This window comes from Pseudophryne corroboree, chromosome 6, assembly GCF_028390025.1.
Source record: "Pseudophryne corroboree isolate aPseCor3 chromosome 6, aPseCor3.hap2, whole genome shotgun sequence".
Taxonomy (NCBI): Eukaryota; Metazoa; Chordata; class Amphibia; order Anura; family Myobatrachidae; genus Pseudophryne; species Pseudophryne corroboree.
In genome coordinates this window covers 323,115,765-323,134,493 of record NC_086449.1, presented here as the reverse complement: position 1 = coordinate 323,134,493, position 18,729 = coordinate 323,115,765, and the positions used below count along the sequence as shown (strand labels likewise).

Here is an 18,729-nt window from a genome sequence, read left to right as displayed (position 1 = left end):
CTCACCAGTGTCCTAAAAAATGCAGTTGTACCCAATGTCCACTTAACCACGGACATGTGGACAAGTGGAGCAGGGCAGGGTCAGGACTATATGACTGTGACAGCCCACTGGGTAGATGTATGGACTCCCGCCGCAAGAACAGCAGCGGCGGCACCAGTAGCAGCATCTCGCAAACGCCAACTCTTTCCTAGGCAGGCTACGCTTTGTATCACCGCTTTCCAGAATACGCACACAGCTGAAAACCTCTTACGGCAACTGAGGAAGATCATCGCGGAATGGCTTACCCCAATTGGACTCTCCTGTGGATTTGTGGCATCGGACAACGCCAGCAATATTGTGTGTGCATTAAATATGGGCAAATTCCAGCACGTCCCATGTTTTGCACATACCTTGAATTTGGTGGTGCAGAATTTTTTAAAAAACGACAGGGGCGTGCAAGAGATGCTGTCGGTGGCCAGAAAAATTGCGGGACACTTTCGGCGTACAGGCACCACGTACAGAAGACTGGAGCACCACCAAAAACTACTGAACCTGCCCTGCCATCATCTGAAGCAAGAAGTGGTAACGAGGTGGAATTCAACCCTCTATATGCTTCAGAGGTTGGAGGAGCAGCAAAAGGCCATTCAAGCCTATACAATTGAGCACGATATAGTAGGTGGAATGCACCTGTCTCAAGTGCAGTGGAGAATGATTTCAACGTTGTGCAAGGTTCTGATGCCCTTTGAACTTGCCACACGTGAAGTCAGTTCAGACACTGCCAGCCTGAGTCAGGTCATTCCCCTCATCAGGCTTTTGCAGAAGAAGCTGGAGGCATTGAAGAAGGAGCTAAAAGGGAGCGATTCCGCTAGGCATGTGGGACTTGTGGATGCAGCCCTTAATTCGCTTAACAAGGATTCACGGGTGGTCAATCTGTTGAAATCAGAGCACTACAGTTTGGCCACCGTGCTCGATCCTAGATTTAAAGCCTACCTTGGATCTCTCTTTCCGGCAGACACAGGTCTGCTGGGGTTGAAAGACCTGCTGGTGACAAAATTGTCAAGTCAAGCGGAACGCGACCTGTCAACATCTCCTCCTTCACATTCTCCCGCAACTGGGGGTGCGAGGAAAAGGCTCAGAATTCCGAGCCCACCCGCTGGCGGTGATGCAGGGCAGTCTGGAGCGACTGCTGATGCTGACATCTGGTCCGGACTGAAGGACCTGACAACGATTACGGACATGTCGTCTACTGTCACTGCATATGATTCTCTCAACATTGATAGAATGGTGGAGGATTATATGAGTGACCGCATCCAAGTAGGCACGTCACACAGTCCGTACTTATACTGGCAGGAAAAAGAGGCAATTTGGAGGCCCTTGCACAAACTGGCTTTATTCTACCTAAGTTGCCCTCCCACAAGTGTGTACTCCGAAAGAGTGTTTAGTGCCGCCGCTCACCTTGTCAGCAATCGGCGTACGAGGTTACATCCAGAAAATGTGGAGAAGATGATGTTCATTAAAATGAATTATAATCAATTCCTCCGCGGAGACATTGACCAGCAGCAATTGCCTCCACAAAGTACACAGGGAGCTGAGATGGTGGATTCCAGTGGGGACGAATTGATAATCTGTGAGGAGGGGGATGTACACGGTGATATATCGGAGGGTGAAGATGAGGTGGACATCTTGCCTCTGTAGAGCCAGTTTGTGCAAGGAGAGATTAATTGCTTCTTTTTTGGGGGGGGTCCAAACCAACCCGTCATATCAGTCACAGTCGTGTGGCAGACCCTGTCACTGAAATGATGGGTTGGTTAAAGTGTGCATGTCCTGTTTTGTTTATACAACATAAGGGTGGGTGGGAGGGCCCAAGGACAATTCCATCTTGCACCTCTTTTTTCTTTTCTTTTTCTTTGCATCATGTGCTGATTGGGGAGGGTTTTTTGGAAGGGACATCCTGCGTGACACTGCAGTGCCACTCCTAGATGGGCCCGGTGTTTGTGTCGGCCACTAGGGTCGCTAATCTTACTCACACAGTCAGCTACCTCATTGCGCCTCTTTTTTTCTTTGCGTCATGTGCTGTTTGGGGAGGGTTTTTTGGAAGGGACATCCTGCGTGACACTGCAGTGCCACTCCTAGATGGGCCCGGTGTTTGTGTCGGCCACTAGGGTCGCTAATCTTACTCACACAGTCAGCTACCTCATTGCGCCTCTTTTTTTCTTTGCGTCATGTGCTGTTTGGGGAGGGTTTTTTGGAAGGGACATCCTGCGTGACACTGCAGTGCCACTCCTAGATGGGCCCGGTGTTTGTGTCGGCCACTAGGGTCGCTAATCTTACTCACACAGTCAGCTACCTCATTGCGCCTCTTTTTTTCTTTGCGTCATGTGCTGTTTGGGGAGGGTTTTTTGGAAGGGACATCCTGCGTGACACTGCAGTGCCACTCCTAGATGTGCCCGGTGTTTGTGTCGGCCACTAGGGTCGCTAATCTTACTCACACAGCTACCTCATTGCGCCTCTTTTTTTCTTTGCGTCATGTGCTGTTTGGGGAGGGTTTTTTGGAAGGGCCATCCTGCGTGACACTGCAGTGCCACTCCTAGATGGGCCCGGTGTTTGTGTCGGCCACTAGGGTCGCTAATCTTACTCACACAGCTACCTCATTGCGCCTCTTTTTTTCTTTGCGTCATGTGCTGTTTGGGGAGGGTTTTTTGGAAGGGACATCCTGCGTGACACTGCAGTGCCACTCCTAGATGGGCCCGGTGTTTGTGTCGGCCACTAGGGTCGCTAATCTTACTCACACAGTCAGCTACCTCATTGCGCCTCTTTTTTTCTTTGCGTCATGTGCTGTTTGGGGAGGGTTTTTTGGAAGGGCCATCCTGCGTGACACTGCAGTGCCACTCCTAGATGGGCCCGGTGTTTGTGTCGGCCACTAGGGTCGCTAATCTTACTCACACAGCTACCTCATTGCGCCTCTTTTTTTCTTTGCGTCATGTGCTGTTTGGGGAGGGTTTTTTGGAAGGGCCATCCTGCGTGACACTGCAGTGCCACTCCTAGATGGGCCCGGTGTTTGTGTCGGCCACTAGGGTCGCTAATCTTACTCACACAGCTACCTCATTGCGCCTCTTTTTTTCTTTGCGTCATGTGCTGTTTGGGGAGGGTTTTTTGGAAGGGCCATCCTGCGTGACACTGCAGTGCCACTCCTAGATGGGCCCGGTGTTTGTGTCGGCCACTAGGGTCGCTAATCTTACTCACACAGCTACCTCATTGCGCCTCTTTTTTTCTTTGCGTCATGTGCTGTTTGGGGAGGCTTTTTTGGAAGGGACATCCTGCGTGACACTGCAGTGCCACTCCTAGATGGGCCCGGTGTTTGTGTCGGCCACTAGGGTCGCTTATCTTACTCACACAGCGACCTCGGTGCAAATTTTAGGACTAAAAATAATATTGTGAGGTGTGAGGAATTCAGAATAGACTGAAAATGAGTGTAAATTATGGTTTTTGAGGTTAATAATACTTTGGGATCAAAATGACCCCCAAATTCTATGATTTAAGCTGTTTTTTAGTGTTTTTGGAAAAAAACACCCGAATCCAAAACACACCCGAATCCGACAAAAAAAATTCGGTGAGGTTTTGCCAAAACGCGTTCGAACCCAAAACACGGCCGCGGAACCGAACCCAAAACCAAAACACAAAACCCGAAAAATTTCAGGCGCTCATCTCTAATATACAGACAAATGTTACCAGAATACTGAAAAGCTATTAACTATTAAGAGTGAGAGAGAGAATAGCCATAGAGCGCTGGTTTCTATACCTTGGTTAATTTTTCATCAAGAATTGCTGCCACTTTACCAATTTCAAATAAAATTTCAGGAGTTGTTATAATTTCAGCTGCAGGTGTCCCGGGAAGGTAAGTCAGAAGTCTCACCATGTGATTTTGCACTACTCCGCCATAGTCTACAAAAGAAGTATAACTTATGTTAACATTGTTAGACCTACAGATCTTATACAAAAACAAATACTTTTTTCTAAAAATAATTCCCATTTATTGAAGTTTCAATTATGAATTTAGGGTACAGAAAAAGAAAGAGAGAAGAACAAACAGGATGAAGGAGAGGAATACACAACGACCTAATGGTTTTGTTTTTAATGTTGTGATGATGTCATCTAAAGGGATAATCCACTTCTATCGACTAAGGGCCTCTCTGAGCCAAATTGCAGATCCATTGATTATGGCTCAATGAATGTCTGAACAAGGGTACTTCTGTGCACCAGGTTTTTCATCTCCTATTATGCCTTGGCCTGAAACCTATAGGAAGGTAAATCTCTAAAGGTAGAGCTGTAATCTACTTTATACCTCTAATTGATGCTATGGGGATTATTTATCAAAGGATATTTGCTGGATATTTCATGAAAACACTCATTATTGGGTGATATCAGTAGATATTGGAGATATCTGTTGTGGTCCCACTTTTCCTATTGCAATAGATTTCTATGGGGGCTGCTATTTATGAAACTTACCAAGCAACTTACTGCAACATTTACCGGGAGAGGGATCCATAGGATGGGCAGGTGTGGTCATCACACTATGCATGCACAGTAACACTATCGGCTCCCGAACGAGAAAGTAAAGTGACTGCATTAGTGATCACTTTACATATTACAGTGATTGGCTCCTCCTAAGAAATTATAATTATTGGATCTAAAACTGAGTTAATAAATAAATAGGCTAAAACCTAAATCTGACGTCTTTCCATCTGGTAGTTTATGAATGAGTTGTAGTATAAAAAGTATTGGACAGCCCTGCACACAGAAATATAGCCTATACATCAGCTCATATATAACCTCACCATTATGTGTGCTCCGTCCTACCCTGTAATTACATTTTCAAGAGCTGTGCCAATATCCTTCCAGCATCAGCTTCAGCATAGTTACAAATCATAAAATTCTCCACAGTGTTGCTGCTCAAGATAAAATGAAATGCCAGATGCAGCCCACATTTGTAGCAGAGAGGCCAGCATCCTTGTAAGGCTAAATATATGTCCTGTTTAGTACTATAATCTGACTGATGTATGGTAATGTCCACACATGGGTTGTAGCTGACTTGTCAATGGGACCACATAAAGATAAATGACCACATAAAGATAAAAGATGAATGAGTATAGGCCCTCATTCCGAGTTGATCGCTAAGAGTCATCGCATCGCAAATGTCCGAAATGTAAGTATCTGCGCATGCGCAAATGCGTGATTACGCATGCGCGAAGACATACGTACGACAACTGTGCAAAATTACTTTGGACAAAAAAAGCCGTAACTGCCAAACGAAAACAAGGAGTGGCGTGGGCGTGGCGGAGGCGAGACTTCGCAATGCTCCGACATGGGCGTGAAAGTGGGCGTACTGTGTGGGAGTATGCAACTTGCAATGGGCGTGTTTTTCGCACATAAACTTTGTCGCTGTTAAAACTAACATAGGAAACCGTAGCAACATTCACGCAGCAGCAGAGTAGGTCTGCAGTTACTCTACATTTGCGAAGTACTGGTACAAGTGTGTATGCAGTAATTAGCAGTTAATTGGAGAGCACATTCATCTGATGTTCAATTACTTGTTAATTACTGAGCCCATGAAAGTTACCAACCAGCAATTGACTGAACACACATTACATGTTTATTCTACTCACATATTAATCTCACACACTGTTAAATAAGGTTGTTATTTGTGTTTAACTTGGTGTGTAAGCATTGTGCAGAAATGTTTGAATGTGTGTTAGACTACTAAATACAAACAAGTTACATTTTTATTTAAAGTTATATAATTCTGCAACATTCTGATCAATTAACCAACACCCACATAATGCCGCATACACTATGATTTATTTTTAAAAGTCACAATAATATATGTTTTTAACATCTGTCAATGTTTTCAATGATGTCATGTTGTCCAAAGATATTTTATCAAGTTGTCGTGTCTGTTTTATTAATATGGACATTAAAGTGTGGTGCAAAACATACCTTTTTTTTTTTTTTTTTTTTAAATTTGAAGGAGAATTAGCAGATTGGTCACCAAGTGTCTATATGTTGACATAATCTTTTTGTAAGTAAGATTTTGCTAATGCATTACCTTCAAGAAATTGCACACATTTTGAATTTATATTTTTTATTTCAGAAATAATATGATCCAACATTTAAACATGGCTCCACATGAGTCTCACAGGCAGAGATAGACCAAGCACCAAGCAGATGGCACTGACAAAAATTATATTGCAGAACTCAGTACTCTGCAAATTTCTGCTTCTGACAAAAGTATCTTATAAATTCATAAATTCAACATATTTCACACCCTGCCACACAAAAATGTGACACAAACTGAGAAATAATTAGTATCCACCACACAAACACAACAATACACAGCACACTAGTGAGAGGAAGATGGCTCTGTTGTTTTTTAAAAGAAACTCACAGGCTACAATTCCTCCAAACAGAAAAAAGACATTTCACTAAGAGGGAGTGATCCATTCTGGCCACACAAGCCAAGTCCAAAATAACATAGAGGCAACTACAAAAACATGGGTGCTGCCCATCTGGAGAGACATCACTTTCTTCTTTTTCGCCCCGCCTGAGGCTGATCTTCTTTGCTTGGTCTGCGGAGTGACCTTCGTTGGGCCTGCCCAGTGTCCTGTTCTTCCTGGGCAGGGGCAGGGGAGGGAGCCGATGTGGTTGGCTCTCTGCCACTGTGGGCAAGGGAGACAGCGATGGCCTGGAGCCCTTGCAAGATGTTAGTTGCAAGGCTTTGGTTTGAGGAGGCCAGTTGTTCTTGGGCCTGCCTGATCTCTGCCAGACTTTGGCAGAGTTGAGCAACACCTTGCTCAACACAGGTTCGGATCTCAGTGAGCCGGACAGTTATCTGGCTTACCTCCCGGATGACCCCGTCTTGAAATGTGTTTAGGCTCTCACCATACCTAGCAATTTCAAGCAGGATCTCCGGGATAGCAGAGGGTTGGGTGGGGGGGCCAGTAGGAACCTGCATAGGTGGGTTTTGTTGGCCCACACTGGCAGACCCACTAGGTCCCTCCACCTCAGCCTCAACCACATAACCGGCCTGTGACTCAAACTGTTCACCCCCCTGTGCTGTGTTTTGTGGCAAGCAAATAGAAGAATGTGTGGGGGGAAAGTTGGAGTCAAAATTAGTTTAAGATTATTAATACAGTTCAAATTTCAGACAAATACATGTGTAAACTTACCTTCCAAGTCATGTCCCGTCAGAATCTCAGGCAGGTCCGTGTCCATATGAGACACCCCTTGGCCCTCCTCATAACTCACACAGGCCATCGCCATCTCCTCCAAGTCAGTAAACTCCACAGCGACAGGTGGTCCCCCCCCTGTTGCCCTTGAGGCATTCCACTCCGCAGCCCTCTTTGCCTTCAGGCGGGATTTGAAGTCGGCCCACCTACATAAATATTGTGAAAGAGGGAAAAAGTTGAGTCTTCTTATTGTTCAAAGTAAATATATAGCACACATGTTCTGCTTGTGTTTGCTAGACATAACATGACATGTAACTACATTTTTTATGCAACTTAGCACAGAAAAAGGATTGTCAAGATGCACTTACCGTCGTCTCACTTCCTGTGATGTTCTGACGACAGAGCCAACTTCATTCACAGATTTTGTGATGTCTCTCCAGATGCGTTCTTTGGAAGCAGCCCCCATGTTTTTGGGGCCCCTATGTATTTTGGACATGGCCTGCGTGACCAAGACACGCAACTCCCTCTTAGTGAATGCAGGCTGTCTTTTTTTCCGTCTGGAGGTAGCCTGTGAGGTTTCTTCAGGTTGGTCATCTCCATCTTCCTCCTCACTAGCAGCTTCTGTCTGCTGTGTTTGTGTGGCTAAAGTCAATTCTCCCTCAGTTTGCTCACTATGTGTGTGTGGCAGGGTATCCACACTCAATTGTTGAGGTTCAGAAGCAGAAATTTGCAGAGTACTAGGTCCTGCATTAACCTCCGCAGAGGCGTATTCTAACAAGCGCCTTTGACACTCTATCCGTTGTTTCTGCAATGCCATCTGCTGCTCTGCAATGCGGTCTATCTCTGCTGCGATTTGCTCACGAGAAGCCATGTTTGTGATGACGTGTGTACGCCGAGGTGTGTGCGCTTATATACCTACGTGCGACTCGTTAATTCACACAGGTGTACACTGTTATTCTGTTGAATGATTGCACTGCTTATTTAAGGGCCTACTGTGCATGCTGTAAGTGTTGGTAGTTTGGCGTTTGAGTTGTTGGCTTGTGCGGGAAGGTGATAGTGGAATTGGCAGAGTGAGTAATTGTCAAGCATACCTTTGTCCTTTTCTTTGCGTTTTGAATATAGACAGTGGCATTTTTTGTGGGTATTTTCGTTTGTGAGTATTCTGTTTTTTTTTTTTTTTTTTTGTGTTGGCAAGTTTTTTTAATACATTTTAATATTTTAATTTTTATAACACATATATATTTTGCAAGTCCATTTGTGAAAATATTCCCGTGCTTCTTTGTTTTGACTGTCATTAGTGTTCTCTTGTAGGAATTTACTTTTTGGTGAGAAAAACCAATTTTGTCTTCATTTTTGGGTGTGGTCCACAAAAACAAGACTTTATTTCTTTAGGAGCAGGTAAGTGTCCTTGGCCTGTGTTGGTGCTTGTTTGTGTTTGTTAAATTTTTTTTTTTTTTTTGTAAAGTTTGCTAAACAAAGTGTTTGGGTTTTCCAGGATTGATCTGCAAAGTAGTGTTTGTCTTTCCTGGACTAGGTACTAAATTTCTTATTTTTTTGGTTTTTTTTTTTTATAAAGTTTTTTTGCATTAATATATGTTTTTTATATCCAAATATTAAATTTAGTTTTATTTGCTTTTTATTTTTGCATTTTGGACATGAATTCAACACAGAAAAAATGTACGCTCCTGCAGTAAGTTGACACCACAATTGTAAAAACAGTTATTGTGTAAAATTTTGGAAAACTTTGAATTATTTTTTTTTTACATTTCTTAACATTCTCTCCAAAAAGTGTGTGATGTCAATACATATTGCGGCAGAAGCCCTACCTCCCCAACCCACGCCAGCACTCCCACCCCAACCGCCAGCCCCACAACCACAGCCGGCTCCTCATCAACCAAGGCAACGGAGGCGTGCTAGGCCACCAATTTTCAGAACCCGTGTCATACTTTTTGGGATGCCAGATGATGTGGTGGTGCGTAGATACCGGCTGCCACCACATCTAATCCTAGACACTCTCTCCATAATAGAGAGTGATCTGGAGTCTGAAATTCGGTATCCTACAGCAATACCACCATTGACACAATTCCTTGCAGTGTTACATTTTTTGGCCACAGGATCATTCCAGCATGTTGTTGGAGACCTGGTTGGCATGTCGCAGGGCCAGTTCAGTAAGGTCCTGCGACGTGTCTGCCAGGCTTTCATCAAGCGTGTTAAGCAATTTATTGCTATGCCTTTGGATGTTGGTGCCCTAGATGTGGTGAAGCGGCAATTTGCGGAAGGTGGTAGTCGCTTCCCACATGTTATTGGGGTTGTGGATGGCACACATGTTGCTATTCAGCCACCAAGACATAATGAAGAAATTTATAGAAACAGGAAACTGTTTCATTCTCTGAATGTAATGGTTGTTTGTGGGCCATCCCTCCAGATCCTTTCCCTGAACGCAAAGTTTACAGGAAGTTCCCATGATGCGTATGTCATTAGACAATCAGGGATATGGCAGAGATTAAGATCAAGTCAACGACCAGACATGTGGTTATTGGGTGAGTTGTTGCTCAAATATTTTAGTTACAAACTTACAAAAATATATGAAATTTGTGATCTAAAATTTTGCTTTTATTCCAACAGGAGACCGTGGATATCCTTGCACCCCCTGGCTCATGACTCCTTACCGTAATCCCAGGCCAGGACCACAGATGGCATTTAACTCCGCGCTTACTGCCACTAGGCAGCTGGTGGAGCGCACAATTGGTGTCCTGAAAGGGCGCTTTCGTGTGCTCCACCGCACGGGTGGCGACATCATGTATTCGCCGGAGATGGCAAGTAAAATAGTGGTCCTGTGCGCAATACTCCATAATATCGCGGTAAGGAGTAGTGTCGAGCTTCCTCAGGCAGAGGAATTGCCTGATGAGGAGCCAGGGGTTGTGCCACGCTTCGGTGGGGGGAGTGTGACACGGAGGGGGAGCCAAGTGAGGGCAAGAATTGTAGCAGAACATTTCAGGTATAGTGTTTTTAACATTTATATTTGCACAAATAATACAACCCAGTATGCTTATGTATTTTTAAACATGATTGCATTTAGTATGTTCTTGTAAAGTGATTGGGTAATGCTGTTGTTGTGTTGGAATGGTTTTTTCTTTTTAAACACAAAAAACAAAAACACGTTAAGCTGACAATGTTTATGTAATAATTTAAATACTGTAATGATAATAAATAGTGTCCTTATTTATTTTATATCCTCAAATCCTGATTATGTAAACAAACACACAAACAAATGATCCTCAATGTTTGACACTTTGTGACTGTCCAGCTGAATGATCACACGACCTGTGGTGAGTACACAGATATGTTTAGTAATTTTCAGTAAAGTCTGTGTCTCTGTGTGTTTATTCTAATTGTTTCTAACAAACATTTTCGCTTCTGCTAATGCGAATTTCCGCTCGTGCAAAATAACACTCTGCTCTTCACAGCATTGCAAAGATCAATAAAGTTATTAGAAATGACATATTTTTGGCCAATCACATGCTAACAGACACTATAAATATATGCCCAAATAAGGAAAACGCCATTGCCATGATGCGTGCAGCACCGTTCTCCAGGCGGGAGCTCCGCGTGCTGGTAGCGGTGATGGACCGCCGCGTAGGCCGCGTTGGGCGCTTCATCCCCAATCGGGTGAAGCGCGAGGCCTACGCGGAGGTCCGCCGCCTGCTGCGGACTCGCGTCCGCAGCAGGCGGACAATCATCCAGCTCGAGAGGCGATGGAGTGATCTCCGCAGGCGGACTCCAGATTTGTTGGCGGAGATCCGCCAGCAAATCCGTGCTCTCCATACCCGAAGTAAGTTACATTACATAAGATTTTTTGCTTAAAATGTGATAATGCTTGATCTTCCCAATTTTGAACAAAAGGTTTTTTGTAAACCATTGTGCAAAACCATGTGCACTGCAGGGGAAGCATATGTAACATGTGCAGAGTGAGTAAGATTTGGGTGGGGTGTGTTAAAGCATCTCAATAATTTGCTGTGTTTAAATTAAACAGCCTGTATTTTCCATGCCCATAAATGAAAAAGTCCACCAAATCTAACTCTCTCTGCACATGTTATATATGCAACCCCTGCAGAGCACATGCTTTTGGACAATTGCAAACTAAATTCCAGCTGTAATCCCCTTTGAATTACCTACATTTTACAGTAAGTGGTAGGCTAATTGCAACCTTCAGTCTCCTTTTTAGGAAATTAGGTCAGTGTGTGTGGTTAGGGGAAACAGTACTGACTGTAGTAAAGTGACACGAAACAAGTGCATGTTTCCAAGAAATAAGAAGCAGCCAGGAAACTGGTCCAAAATACTTGATAAGTGCTGGCTATATAATAAGGGCCCTTGAATAGTAATCTGGTGATGTTGCCTAGACAAATCACTATGACTCAATGGACTAGATTAAGGAATGAGCTTCAAAGTTAAAGTTTGGCTTCATTTTGTTTGCTATGGCCAACATGAAGAGGATCTTAACATGTTTGATTTTCTATTTTAAATTTTTAAAAAAAAAACATGTAACATAACATTTATATTTAAAAATCAATACTATGTAATTTGGCATGATTAAAAAATGTGGACAATATTTTCATTCTAGGACAACAACAACGGCACAACTCCCCACCCCCTTCCCCTTCCCACTCCCCCTCCCCTTCTCACTCCCCCTCCCCTTCTCACTCCCCCTCCCCTTCTCACTCCCCCTCCCCTTCTCACTCCCCCTCCCCTTCACACTCCCCCTCAGCTTTCCAGTCCCCCTCATCTTCACAGTCCCCCTCAGCTTCCCAGTCCCCCTCAGCTTCCCTGGCCCACTCCACTTTCCATTCCCCTTCTCACCACACCTCTCCATCTCTTTCTGGGACCCCTTCTCCTCCTTCCCATACCCCTTCTCCTTCCACTTCGACATCCCCATCTGAACCCCCCTCACCCTCTATTGCTTTAAATTTCTCTCCGCCCCCCTCGCCCTCTCAATCAGACCCCCCCTCTGAAATTGCGGCACTAATCCAGCCTCCTTCCCCCATCCAGCCTCCTGCCCCAATCCCTCCTCCTTCCCCAATCCCTCCTCCTTCCCCAATCCCTCCTCCTTCCCCCATCCAGCCGCCTTCCCCCATCCAGGCAACATCCCCACCAAGTGAATGGCAGAGGAAGCCCCTGCAGAACATTCCGGGAGTCTGGATGTTTCCGAGGAAAGTAAGTTTATTTAAATTTTATACAATAAGATTACCCACTTACACTTACAATGCCAAAACATGCAGTGTTGTACTGTTTGAATTCTTGGACCCTGGAAAAATATTTAAACATTTCATCATGGTGTACATGTTGCCTTTACATATTTGTGAGTGTCATTATATGTACAATGTGTATGTGTGCAATGTTTTGTGTGTCCACTCTAGGTTGACACTCATTAGGTAGCCAGGGTTGCCAGGACAACAGGGTTTATATGTGTTACTTTTTCAGTGAAACAGTTAGACCTGAGTGGAGTTTAGTATGTTGTTTGCCTTTTACACTTGGGCCTGTGTAGTCTGAATATTTACACTTACAAATCACATGCTTCACTTTGTTATGCAGCCTAATGACACACTGTTTTTTTGTGTGAAAGTTACATTCTCAAAATTAATAATTGTTCGAGTCAAACATGTTTCCACTTATTTAGTAAGGGCAGCTTTCAGGGAGTGTGGGAATGCTATGATATGTTGGGCTGCTGAAGATGTGTTTATGCAGTGTGATGATGCAGGACCAACCCCCTAAAAATAAAAAAAAAATAAAAACAACAAATGGGAATGAATGCCAACATGGTGTCACATTGACGAAGATGGTAGTTATCTTTAACATGGGATGTCGGACATAGCAACCAATAAGATTATACTTAAAAAATTGGGAGCCACTTCTACAATATAATAATCATATTTTGGCTTGATTGCTATGGGCAACGTTCCATCTTTAATATAACTCACATAGTAGTAAATGTAACACATGGTCTGGAACACTTTAAAATCTGAAAAAAAGGCTGAGCAGGCTTGTGTGTTCTGCTAATGATTGTACCATAAAACAGCCAGGATGTAGTAACTTTGCCATTAAAGCAGACCTGTCCAAACTGCGGCACTCCAACTGTTGAGAAACTACACATCCCAGCATGCCCTCACACAGCCTTGCCATTCCCTGACCACAAAACTGTGTAAAGGCATGCTGGTATATGTAGTTTCACAACAGCTGGAGTCCAGCAGTTTGTACATGCCAGCATTTAAGTGTGCTTTGCGCCTTGCTTGGCTAATAAGTAATGTAATTAAGTTATTAATGTTTGTGTTGCATCTTAATTTCAGATGTTGCAGTTGGAGATCCCACAAGTTTTGCAGGGATTCTAAACACCATGCGCCAACACCTGCAAGCAATGCTGGATTGTGTGGACCATTTGGAAAAATTTGCATAATTTAGAATATTTGATTTACCAAAAAAACAAAAAAAACCAAAAAAAAATAAAAAAAAAGTTGTTTAAAGTTAACCGGGTGTTGTGTTTCTTAATGCAAAAAAGGATCAGCAGATTTGCAGGTAGAATTTTTATGACAAAAAAATTACACACATCTAACGTTACATTTTTACCCAAAAAAAAAGGATAATATTGTGTTAAGAAACATGTAAACACCTTCATTCACAAACAACACCTTTAAAAATTAAAAAAGTGAAGAAAAAAAAAAAAATTTACACTTTGACATGTTGATGGGCAATTATGGCAACAAAGTGTTAATCTGGTTTTGTTCACAGACTTAATTGTTTTTGAACATTAACAATCAAAACACTAATTGGGTTCGTAATTGAAAAGGGCTTGTGGTCTTTAAAAGGAAAGGTGTAATTGCACTTAATAGTCCCAAAAAACATTTTTGTGCGTTTTACCTTAAAAGTGTGCACTTTTACGCCAAACTTTGTAAATATACTCAAACTTAGTATTTTTACGATTAAGTATGTGTTATTGCGATGATTTCGCAATGCTGCGATGGTTTTGCATTACTGCGATGTCATTTGGCGTACGCCCACTTTGTGTAATACTGCGTGCGAATTTGCAAAAATACGTTGAGGGCGGAAGTTCGCAAAATTACTACATTAACGCAACTTTGCGAATATGTTGTGCGTCCGAAAAACTTAGCGATCAACTCGGAATGAGGGCCATTATCCACTATAATAAAAACTGCCCCCTCTCCTCCTACTATTGTACTTTCCAGAGCTTTCAGATGCTGGGCTAGATGCGTCATCGCTTGTAGAGTGATAAAATGGAGAGAGAAAAAGTACCAGCCAATCAGCTCCTAACTGCCACGTTACAGGCTGTGTTTTAAAAATGACAGGAGGTGATTGGCTGGTACTTTTTCTGTCTCCATTTTACACTTTCTAGTGATGAATCTAGTCTCTGTTACTACTGGCTGTTAGCAGTTTCCTGTCTTTCCCTAAAATCCATTGCCAGGATTCAGTGCAGGACAGAAACAATACACGATTATCCTTTTCCATTATTGTCTGTTAGTGTGAAGTTTCCTGACCTACATTACACTCTGAGTTCAGTGGAGATTTAAGATTCTCTAGCCCTGCATCAATTTAACCACATTTTCTTTCATATTTTTTTTTCACATAGTCTATAATGATCTGTAATAGTCCATTTTTATTGCAGCTCTTTCTAGCTCTCCTGTAAGTCTACTTGCTGCAATGCTTTTCCTTGGTATTGGTGGGAGTACAGCTCAGGACTTAGTTGTTGTGTGGCTCTTACATTCCAAGCCTCACATCCATTTCCCTTTTCACTGCAGCTGTCCTCAGCAGTTCACATTGAACGTCAGCCAGCTCTTGACTGAGAAATGTCCCCTAAACAAATTGTTTCTGCGTCCAACTCTTTCCAGTATTTTCTACACTGAAAAGCTAAACCAGCCTCTGGCTTAGATGCTACTATACAGTGTTGTCAGCATAGCAGCCACTGCATATGATTGAAAAATACACAGGCACAAATATAAGGGGTGCCCAAGCCCTTATGCAGTTGGTCTGGGTGTAGCATGTTATGCCAGCGGCCGGGATCCCGGTGGCCAGCATACCGGCGCCAGGATCCCGACCGCCGGCATGCCGGCAGCTCTGCTGATGCAAATGAGCCCCTTACGTGTTTGCTGCGCTCGCCATGCTGCGGGAACGGTGCTACGCGCTCCATGCTATTTATTCTCCCACCAGGAGGGTCGTGGACCCCCAAGAGGGAGAATAGTTGTCGGTATGCCGGTGTCGGGATTCTGGCGCCAGTATACTGAGCGCCGGGATCCCTACAGCCGGCATACTGAATACCATCCGTTGGTTCCAATAGTTTTCAGTCTAAAACATATCCATAGAACATTTTATAATAATGTTTTATTTTAATTTGTTAAAGGTGAACATGAATCAAATCATTTACCATTCATCATTTATCATTAACCCTCTATCAATCTCCATTAACTACCATTATTCTCTATTAACTCCTCATTCACTATCATTAACCCTACATTATTCTCTGCTAACTCCTCATACACCTTCAATTTAAACCCTTCACCCACCATCATTAGCCCTCCTTGTTCACCATTAACACCTCATACTTCATCAGTCATTATTCCAGCATGCTCCATTATTAACCACTTCTCATCATCCTCCATTTACCTCCTTAACATCATAACCTCATCCACCCCTCTCACTCACCCAGTCACCCTGCTGCTCCAGTTACCCTTTGAGGAAATGTAAATTTGGCTGTACAGAATGTCAGATAGATACCAGTCACATGGAAAGGTCAGGACAGAGCTCTCTGCTCTATCGTCCAGTTTAAAATAAAAACATCTTTAAAAAGCTTTAAACTCTCTTTTCCTCCCTCAGATTCTGGTCCAGAAGCCGGGGCTTGGACCCTGGATTTTCCCAGGTTTTTGAACACAGGTTGGACCCAGGCCACAGCTCCTATCCCCCTTTCACACTGCAGCTTTAACCAGGGTTTTTGTCAGGTCAACCCCTTTCACACTGAACCTGGGTCAGCCCTGCAAAACAGTTTAGTCATCAAAGTGGATGTCACAGGTTGATGAGCATTGAGTCAGCGCTCCTGATCTGCCAATCAGAACCATTTAAGCATGATTTAGGTAAAAAAATCCAGGTCACACCCTTTAAGACAGCAGTAGCGAAAAGGGTTGAAGCCCCGTCAGTTTTGACCCGGGTTGGACCTTTCACCCAGAGAAAGGACCTGGGTTGACCCAGCTTGCCCAGGCAAATTCCTGGGTCTTTTTCTCTGTCTGAAAGGGGTATAATCAGTGTGTAATTTGTCTCTCTAGATTATATTCAGGCAGCTACCTGTTTACACCCATTAAAAATGTTGATCCTCGTGTGTAGTGGTGGAACTAGCAAGTGGTGGGCCTAGGTGCTCCAATATGCTCCCCCTCCGCCCCCAACACTCGTGCACACACATACACAACAGATATATATATATATATATATATATACTGTACACATACTGTACACATACATACACACACACACACACACACACACATACATATGTGTACACACAATATTGATAAATACATAATTTAGCAAAGTGCCGGAACTGCAAGTATTTTTATATACTTTATATAGTCAAAACTCTGGCGTATACGTTAGTATGACAGGAAAGGCTCTGCCTCACCCCACCGCACATCATTGCTAATTACGTAGGCCTTGGCCTGATGAGGGAGCAAGTGGTGGGGGGGGGTCAACCACCTTCTCCCCACCCACCTACCTGTCAGCAGCGGCTTCATTCTTCAGCCAGCACACACTGCTGTGTGTGGCTGGACTGTAGTGGTGCAGAGAGGCTGTGGTGGTGCAGGGGGGGAGCAGCAGCAGTCTATTCTGCCTGTGCAGGGGGAGGGGGGAGTAATAACACAGATCGCGCCCTCCTCAGGATTTGCCCCTGGCTGAGGGGCATGAGAGCTCCCACCAAAAATCCACTTTTTTTTTTACATTAACCTCGATTAGGTAATGCCCCCAAAATGTACCTGAGCCCACCAAATCTCTATACACCTCTGCTGGCTGGGGCAGGAAGGGTAGTTCTTCTGAAGCTGAACTACAGTATGGCAGATGTTGGAAAGTAGGACTTACTGAGTTCTTATATAAACAATTTACTGTTTAACGCTAGTTTATTATTGTACACAAAGGATTCAGCCAGTGGAGGAACATGTCATATAGATAGGACAACTGTGTTTATGAAGAAATATGTTCTGTGTCCTTGTTAATGTCATAGTGTTATTGCTTCTTCCTCTGTGTTGCTACTCTCTGATGGTCCTCCTGGAGCTGTGGCGAGAGGTAAGGTCCATGAGCCCATCCTGCTTCCACCTGGTTTTTCACAACAGGGTCGGTCACAAATTTGTCAGATCCCCGTCAGCAACAGCAAGAGGGCTGCCTCATAAAGGTGGCAGAGAGGAGGAGCCGGAGAGAAGAGGCGGTTTGGTCTAAGTCACATTATAAATTCCCCCCACAAAACTGTCATAAACTAGACACACATCAATGGTGATTAACAAAACCCCATCAAAGCTACTGAAGAGTAAATACAGTGATTTGGTGCTTCAATTTCCCGGTGATGTGCAGGGGTTGCAAAGCCCCTGTAAAACCACAGCTTAGTAAATTTACCCCATAGAAACCAATGGACTGGCAGTGGTTCCAGTTTAGACTGAAAAACCACCCCTAGTAAATACTATCTATTAACTGCTGTTAATCTGCAATGGTTTCAAAATGACCCAAAGCCATTTAGTAAATGTAGCCCTCAGATGATTTTTAATTGTTCTTATTCCATCATTTAACCCAGACCCCACTGGCACAGTATGAATTGAATTCATTAGAATGAATGCTCAGCTGACTCACTGCTTTGGTAACCATGATAGCCTGTGCAAAGAATATAGAAACTCTAAATCTGAACTAATTGAAATGGGTATACTGAACTAAGTTTAAATGTGCAGATGCCAGAGTATAAAGCAAAAGATTACATTCTGTATACTGGCAGATTGGTGAATGAAATGTATTGCCTCTAGAGATATTTAAAACCGTTTCAGATGAATTACTGAATAATTTCTAAAGTTACCTATTCTCCAAATTTGAATCTAAATTTGGGCATGTGTTCCAGACATTTTAAACAACTTCAAGCTTAAATGGCTACTTAAAAAAAATGGAAATTAAAAAAATTTGTACAGACAGATAGGTAGCATTTCATAGGTACAGGGCAGAAACAGGTAGGTGCTGATGTGGTCTATGTGGATGAATGGAATACTAGACATAGGAGGGCAGAATGGAGTAGGATATCAAGTATTGAGTTAAGGTGTCATATGGTTCCTTTGACATTTGCTGCTGCTTTGACAGATGTTGGCCCCCAGCATTCCAGCCATGATGGAGATTTTCGCTGGTGTGCTGCCTGGGAGACAGGATGTGACTGTTGTCTGTAAAATTAGTTATAGGAGTAATGGTGATGACTTCATGTGTTTATCATGGCAGCATCAAAGGCTATACCTAAAGT

At 43.4% G+C, this 18,729-nt stretch overlaps 1 protein-coding gene across 1 annotated transcript in view; it reads right to left on the bottom strand.

Annotated features, from left to right (window-relative positions):
* The window catches only part of HYKK (hydroxylysine kinase), a 95,721-nt gene that overhangs the window by 50,662 nt on the left and 26,330 nt on the right, over positions 1-18,729 (bottom strand). The window contains exon 3 of the mRNA XM_063926308.1: positions 3,779-3,921. Coding sequence (XP_063782378.1) covers positions 3,779-3,921 — 143 coding nt within the window. The remainder of the gene's footprint in view (positions 1-3,778; positions 3,922-18,729) is intronic.